Source organism: Primulina huaijiensis, chromosome 3 (genome assembly GCF_012295235.1).
Source record: "Primulina huaijiensis isolate GDHJ02 chromosome 3, ASM1229523v2, whole genome shotgun sequence".
NCBI classification, from domain to species: Eukaryota; Viridiplantae; Streptophyta; class Magnoliopsida; order Lamiales; family Gesneriaceae; genus Primulina; species Primulina huaijiensis.
Window position 1 is genome coordinate 7,097,211 of NC_133308.1, and position 8,232 is coordinate 7,105,442.

The window sequence follows — 8,232 nt, forward strand, 5'->3', positions numbered from 1 at the left end:
TTAAACAACGCCGGTGTCAAATCCCGAGTTTCGGGGCGTGACAACAATTCAACATGTTAATAAAGTGTAATTAAAATCATACATATTAATTATTATATTATATATTCTGTGCCATTAATTAATTTTCTTCTGTTTTATTAGCATCGTTCAATCTTTCTTCACAACTTTTGCTCAAATAAAGTGGAATCACACCCAATAAAAACAAATAATTCAAAGCAATAACTTTTCAATAAATGCCTCATGAAGTCCTGTCAAGAGTTCTTGAACCAAAAAAAAAAAAATAATAATTTAACAATATTTTGGAATATTAATCTAAGAAATTGTTTAACGCCGAATGAGGTTTGACTAAAGAGTGCTCATTAATTTCATAATTCATATATATATATATAGTTGTTCATGGGCTCCAAGTAATCAAAAGCCTCTTTCAAAAGGATCGAAGATGGACTTTTCTATATATATATATAGATAATTTAATTTCCTTTTCCCTTGTTTAATTTATTTTTATCGGTACAGCTAATATGAAATATGAATGGGGCCATGTTATTTTTTAAAATTTTTTATTAATATATTATTATTATCATCGGGAAAACAACGTACGAACGGTAATACTCACACTAATTATAAATAATGGCTCTCGTTTTGTCTTCTTATGTGTTCAAATAAAAACTTATTGAACGCACAAATTATTGATTATAGTATTAGTAATTAACTTTAGAATTTGAAAAAAGAATAGAGCTTTCTTGTGAAAGTTGATGAAATTTCTTAATGAAACTCGTGTGGCAGAGTGCACCCAATCAAGGGGACAATTGGTCTGCATATTTTAGTACAATTAGGTCGTGTTAAGCAGATATTAATCTTTAAATTCGTATGAACTACTCACATTAGGTAAACTATTTAATAATTTTAATGTAACCCAAATAATTGAAATACTAATAAATCTCAAGCGTGTGCTTTGTTCAATAACAATGATTATATATTTATTTATGACAAAAACTTGTGTGAGACGGTCTCACGGGTCGTATTTTGTAATACGGATCTCTTATTTGGGTCATTCATGAAAAAGTATTACTTTTTATGCTAAGAGTATTACTTTTTATTGTGAATATCGGTACGGTTGACCCGTACGTCTCACATTTAAAGATTCGTGAGACCGTCTCACAAGAGACCTACTTTTTGTTATATATATATATACATCTAATTTAAAATTACGAAAAACTTAACAAAATGGGTTATGTGAAATGGATTTGACTCCGATCCTCTTAGTGGAAAATTAGATCTTGTTGCACTAATTTAGTCTGTTTTATGTTTTTAGTTCTTTTTTTTTAAATTGAAATAATGTCAGCATTTTTCCCAAAAAAAGGACTGGAAGTAGGAAAAGAAAAAAAGCTAAGTTAATATATTAAAGTGAAATTTCATGCTATCCTTGTGGTAATACTCAAAGAGTCTATCCAAAGTTATATATTTAATAATAGACATGAAGTTACTCAAAAATTAATGGACCTTATATGTATCGATAAATGTCCATCTTGAGATGCTGATCTTAGATCACTCTTGCATTAAGTCCTGTTTTTTTTATTAATGGAGGACCAAGTTCTGATTTAAACCAAACAAAAATGATTTATTTTCCCATTGAAACGATTGTAAGAAAACTAAACATTTGACAACATAAAGATTACATAGTCGGAGATAAGATAAGTTCGCGCAAGTCAAGTTTATGTGGATGGTTCGATTGAAAATCTTTTTAAAATTTTAAAGTTCGAGCTTTTTGATGATTGAGTTAAGATTCAATTCTAATCCGAATTAGAAAAACAATGTCCTCTCAATTGTTTTGTTAAAAAATAAAAATATAAAAAAAAGCCAAAAATCTGGCTAGTATTGTTTATATGCTTATATACCCTAACACGAACAATGTTAAGGATAACTTATGAACCTCCACTCCCAACGCCAAACCACCTAACTAAAGTAACATGTTTCTTTGTTAGAACTATACATTTATTTATGGGAGAAACGACACAAGAATACTCCAACCTCAAAGATGCATGCATTTTCTTTTGTCCCAGCCACTGCATATAAAATAATTGCATTATAAAACAATTTTTTATTTATTTTTTATGACGTTAAAACTTGATGCATGCGGCTTCCTTTCGGAATAAATTTCTGGACTAACTCAATAACATGCAAACTATATTTACAAAATAAAATGCATTGCGTAAGTCAGCGACATGGTCGCATGATTCCACTTGAATCGGTAAAGGACGATAGTTACAATAAATTTAAACTCTAATTCCAAGGTTTTCACAAGTGGGATTCACGATACACTGGCTGGTGTTTACGTTACTATAAAATTAAGACAGAGGAAATTCCCATTTACCGAAAATTATTAATTTGATTGATCAAGGAAAATTAATCTCTGATAGATTTCCACTCTCTTAAATTAAACATCGTAGCACAAACCCTCTTCATATATCATACTGTCCCTTATATACATCAGCGATTCTGGAAAATATCGTCGAGGTTAGAGCATCAGAACATATATGAACGGTAAAGGAAAGATATTACAACATTTGATTTCAGTTTTCATTCTTCATCATTCCAAAAGCCAGCGCTTGAAGCTCGCTCAAATCCGTCTGCGAAGCTCTCCTCTTGCTGTAGGGTTGTTGCAACGGAACGAGATCTTCTTGAATAATCCCATTATTTTGTCCGTGATCGATCGAATCAAACGAACTCTGGGGCGTAATCGAATTACTCATGTTATTTGGGAAAGATTGATATGGGAACATCGATCCCATTAATCCTCCTGCTGCACTGCTGTTTGGCCATAGATTTTCTCTAGTTCTTGATGTCTGAACAAGGTTTTGGGTTAGTTGAGCTTTCGCCAGCATCAATTGAGCTTGCAAATATGCCACCTATATATTCACGCCGATATCAGAAAATTACGCTACAAAACATGTTCAAGATCATCAGGGAAATTAAGTTTATAATAAATCATATAATTCACCTGTTGTTGCAAGGCAAAGATATGAGCCACGCAACCGTAAACAGGATCTCGAATTCTTGCTTGAGCTTCATAAGAAATAGTGACCACTGCCTCGCAACGATCAGCCACGGGCACATGCAGCAACAGTTTAGACACGTTGCTCGCTCCAAACACCTTATGAATGGCAGCAAATCTTGCCGGGCCCTGTTCCGAGCAAAAATAAGGTGCGAAAACACAATCCGCCGCACACTTCCGGCGGAGAAACTTGCATGCACCGCAAGGAGATCCAGTCCCACTCGACATTTCGTAATATATAAATATCAGGAAAAAAAAAAGACCTACAACTTTCAGAAAAGGAAAGAAAGTTCAGGCGGCACACGGGTACACTAGAAAATGGCGCAGATACGAAGAAGGCATGTTGCAGTGTTATGGGGTTCGAAAGGGAGACATGTAAGTTTCGAGTGTATGGTTCTAAGGAGACATTTATTAATGGCTTATGCAATATGGGGTTGAATCTTTAAGAGCTTTATACCCGTCATGATCAAGCCCACGATTTTTAGTTCATTTTTCACGTCACCAAGGAAGAATTTTTAAAGGCTTTTTTCGACATATAATTGGAAATACAACTCGGGATTTTAGTCTAAGATGCATTATTTATTGATGTGGATGAAGTTTGTTTCAATGGATGACACACAAAAAAATATAATTTTTGCGCCGAACGCCGCCGCACCTTGGGAACTGCTGCTAAAAAATATTGTTGCTTTCTTGAAATTGTTTTCTTAATTTGTCGATGAGCATAGACGAAGGTTCTCAAACCAGGCTTTAATTAATGATATTTAGTGAAGTTTGATTGCTTTGATACACCTCTAATTATGTAAAGTATAATGATTAAGGTCGTGTGACTCATGGTTCAATGTATTTAAATGTCACAATCCTCACAGTTTCTTTGGACAAATCCTTTTCTGAGTTTTCCAATAAGTGGGTGCCCAACTGAGATAATAAATTATTAGCTAACTATCATATACATTTATGCATATATATATACATAAATATATATATATATATATATATATACAGTAAAGTTGACTTGTGCCTTTATGACTTTGAAGCTAGGTGATGAAAAAGGTGGCTACTTTGCTTTGAGTTCATAAAGCCAATGAGGTTGGGAATTGGGTAGAAAATGGTCATGAAATCAGTGTTCTCTTATCTATTTTATGAGCTCAATAAAAGGGTATACTTATTATTCAGGAATTGATTTGACTCATTACAAATTAACCTTTCACGATAAGTCCATCTCTGATTTATTGCATCACATTCTGAACTAAATTAATGTTATACCAAGATCATATCCAATTTATTACACTACATTTCATATTACAATAAAATATTCTCATAATATTCTTTTTTATTTCAATATAAAAAATTATTTAAATTAATTATTTTATATAAAAATTAATAAAAATAATCTTTGAATAAAATATATAAATCATTGGAAGTAAAAAAAACACGAACATTTAATATTAAATTAATAATATAAAACAGACATAACATTAAATATTTGAACTACTATATTGTTATAAAAAAATGCTCAATTAATGCATTTCGTAGTTTATAGTGAGCATATTAATTTTTTTATTTTTTTAAAACGAACGAAAAATTGTTGTATTCGTCATTGATCATCATTTCAACATCTAGAGTAAGTGCTTCCATTGCATTTTGAATTGGTGCATTGAGGTCACGTTCATCTTCAATATTCATATTGTACATGATAATGCAAACTTTCATTATGTAATGTAAATCATTTTTACGCCAAGACCGTGGTGGAGATGCCATGATAGCAATTTAATGTTTTGTGATTTTGTTGTTTGTTAATTACCTAATTACTAAAATCTATTTTTATGTTTTGTGATTTTGTTGTTTGTTAATGTCGTTTGTGATATTTGTAGTTTGTCTTCTATAATTTGCATTATTTTTAATGCATTAGCAATTTAATTTGGTTTTATTTAATTTTTATTTTTGAAGTAATTAATTTAAAATTAAAATATTGAATTTTTAAAATTAATATTTCAAATTTTTAAATAAAAATTAATTTAATTTGTTTTAAAATTAAAACAAATTAAAAAATTATAAATTTATTATTTAATTAAAATATAAAATAATTGTATTAAACTAAAAATTTAAAAATGAAAAAAAAAATAAAAAGAAAAACTTGTGGCACAACAATTACATTTGGAGCCACTTTTAGAGTTGCTCCAATAACCATTGGAGATAGTCTAAATCCTATACCAAACGTACGGATGGGAAATCATTTCACAACATTAGTTTATACTATATGAGTAAAATAATATTTTTAATATAAAAAATAATATTTTTAACTAAAATAAACATGTATTACACTATGTACTTTTTACATAAAAAACAACACATTTAACTCATATCGTTGGTCTCACTTGCAGTAATTCGAGATAATAAAACCCGAAAATAAAGAATAAACTGGACACCGAGATTTACGTGGAAAACCCCTAAAAATTATTAGGGTAAAAACCACGGGCAAGATGAAAAAAATTTCCACTATAATATTTTGTGGTGTACAACCCACTAAGTGTGTTTCTAAAGAGATCACATATTCTCTTAATACAGGAGAACAAACACCTCACAAATATTATATAATGCAATAAGATGAGAGAAAACTCGAAGAAGGGATAATTTGAAATGAGGGAGGGGAGCTATATTTATAGAGCTCACTGATCACTATGGAACGCGTTTTCAAAAAACACGTTCTCTTCATTTTTCAACAAAGCAAACCAAATCAGAATTCTCCGCTGCATTTTGTTGAATTCTTTGATGCATGCATTTGTCCCTACTACAATAATGCATACTGCCGACATTTCTCTTATTTAGAGATTTGATTGAGAATCAAACACATCTCCACACATTCTTTCAATCTTGTCATTCCTTGCTGCTTACGTTTTTGCTGGGCCACTTGAGGATCTACACCACTCAAACTTATCAGTGTTCACTGGCTTGGTCAGAAAATCAGCTATGTTATCTTTTGTATGGATCTTCTGCATACCCACACTTCCTTCTTCTACTACTTCCCGCACAAAGTGAAATTGTACTCCAATGTGTTTCGTCCTAGAATGAAAGGCTGGATTCCTTGCGATGTGCAAGCCACTCTGACTGTCACAAAACAAAGAAACATTCTTTTGTTTGTGTCTGATCTCCTCCAATAACCTTTTAATACATATTCCCTTCTTGCAAGCTTGAGTAGCTGTCATGTATTCTGCCTCTCTTGTAGATAACGCCACAACTGTCTGCAGTTTTGAAACCCAGCTTACTGCTCACTTCGCAAGTGTAAACACATAACCAGTAGTAGATTTTCTCTTATCAGGATCACCTGCATAATCTGAATCGACATAGCTCCTGAGTGTAAAATCCGATCCTCCATAACATAATGCAGCATTCGACGTACGTTTAATGTATCTAAGGATCTTCTTAACAGTGATCCAATGCTCTCGTCCAGGATTCGCTATATATCGACTAACTGCTCCAACTGCTTGAGCAATGTCCGGTCTTGTACAGATCATGGCAAACATCAAACTCTCCACTGCTGATACATATTGTACTCGAGACATCTCCATGTCTCGAGTTTTCAAAAAGCACGTTCTCTTCATTTTTCAACAAAGTAAACCAAATCAGAATTCTCCGCTGCATTTTGTTGAATTCTTTGATGCATGCATTTGTCCTTACCACAATAATGCATACTGCCGACATTTCTCCCACTTGGAGATTTGATTGAGAATCAAACACATATCCACACATCCTTTCAATATTGTCATTCCTTGCTGCTTACGTTTCTGCTGGGCCACTTGAGAATCTACACCACTCAAACTTATCAGTGTTCACTGGCTTGGTCAGAAAATCAGCTATGTTATCTTTTGTATGGATCTTCTGCATATCCACACTTCCTTCTTCTACTACTTCCCGCACAAAGTGAAATTGTACTCCAATGTGTTTCGTCCTAGAATGAAAGACTGGATTCCTTGCGATGTGCAAGCCACTTTGACTGTCACAAAACAAAGAAACATTCTTTTGTTTGTGCCTGATCTCCTCCAATAACCTTTTAATCCATATTGCCTCCTTGCAAGCTTGAGTAGCTGTCATGTATTCTGCCTCTCTTGTAGATAACACCACAACTGTCTGCAGTTTGGAAACCCAGCTTACTGCTCCCCTCGCAAGTGTACACACATAACCAGTAGTAGATTTCCTCTTATCAGGATCACCTGCATAATCTGAATCGACATAGCTCCTGAGTGTAAAATCCGATCCTCCATAACATAATGCAGCATTCGAGGTACGCTTAATGTATCTAAGGATTCTCTTAACAGTGCTCCAATGCTCTCGTCCAGGATTCGCCATATATCGACGAACTGCTCCAACTGCTTGAGCAATGTCCGGTCTTGTACAGATCATGGCAAACATCAAACTCTCCACTGCTGATACATATTGTACTCGAGACATCTCCAACTCTCGAGTTTTCAAAAAGCACGTTCTCTTCATTTTTCAACAAAGTAAACCAAATCAGAATTCTCCGCTGCATTTTGTTGAATTCTTTGATGCATGCATTTGTCCTTACCACAATAATGCATACTGCCGACATTTCTCCCACTTGGAGATTTGATTGAGAATCAAACACATATCCACACATCCTTTCAATCTTGTCATTCCTTGCTGCTTACGTTTCTGCTGGGCCACTTGAGAATCTACACCACTCAAACTTATCAGTGTTCACTGGCTTGGTCAGAAAATCAGCTATGTTATCTTTTGTATGGATCTTCTGCATATCCACACTTCCTTCTTCTACTACTTCCCGCACAAAGTGAAATTGTACTCCAATGTGTTTCGTCCTAGAATGAAAGGCTGGATTCCTTGCGATGTGCAAGCCACTCTGACTGTCACAAAACAAAGAAACATTCTTTTGTTTGTGTCTGATCTCCTCCAATAACCTTTTAATCCATATTCCCTTCTTGCAAGCTTGAGTAGCTGTCATGTATTCTGCCTCTCTTGTAGATAACGCCACAACTGTCTGCAGTTTTGAAACCCAGCTTACTGCTCACTTCGCAAGTGTAAACACATAACCAGTAGTAGATTTTCTCTTATCAGGATCACCTGCATAATCTGAATCGACATAGCCCCTGAGTGTAAAATCCGATCCTCCATAACATAATGCAGCATTCGACGTACGCTTAATGTAT

The 8,232-nt window shown here is 33.6% G+C and overlaps 1 protein-coding gene across 1 annotated transcript; it reads right to left on the minus strand.

Moving 5' to 3' along the window:
* Positions 1-2,444: 2,444 nt before the first annotated feature.
* LOC140972157 (LOB domain-containing protein 16-like) lies at positions 2,445-3,495 on the minus strand. Its single transcript, XM_073434625.1, has 2 exons — positions 2,999-3,495; positions 2,445-2,906 (listed from the first exon to the last, which is right to left on the minus strand). The coding sequence occupies exons 1-2, from the start codon at positions 3,278-3,280 to the stop codon at positions 2,571-2,573; spliced, it is 618 nt and encodes a 205-aa protein (XP_073290726.1). The 5' UTR covers positions 3,281-3,495; the 3' UTR covers positions 2,445-2,570.
* Positions 3,496-8,232: the final 4,737 nt, after the last annotated feature.

Bases quoted from the DNA above. Each gene is read 5' to 3' on its own strand.
- LOC140972157 (XM_073434625.1), bottom strand. From the start codon at position 3,280: ATGTCGAGTGGGACTGGATCTCCTTGCGGTGCATGCAAGTTTCTCCGC. The intron at 2,907-2,998 runs GTGAATTATATG...GTGAATATATAG, and splicing joins TCTTTGCCTTGCAACAACAG to GTGGCATATTTGCAAGCTCA.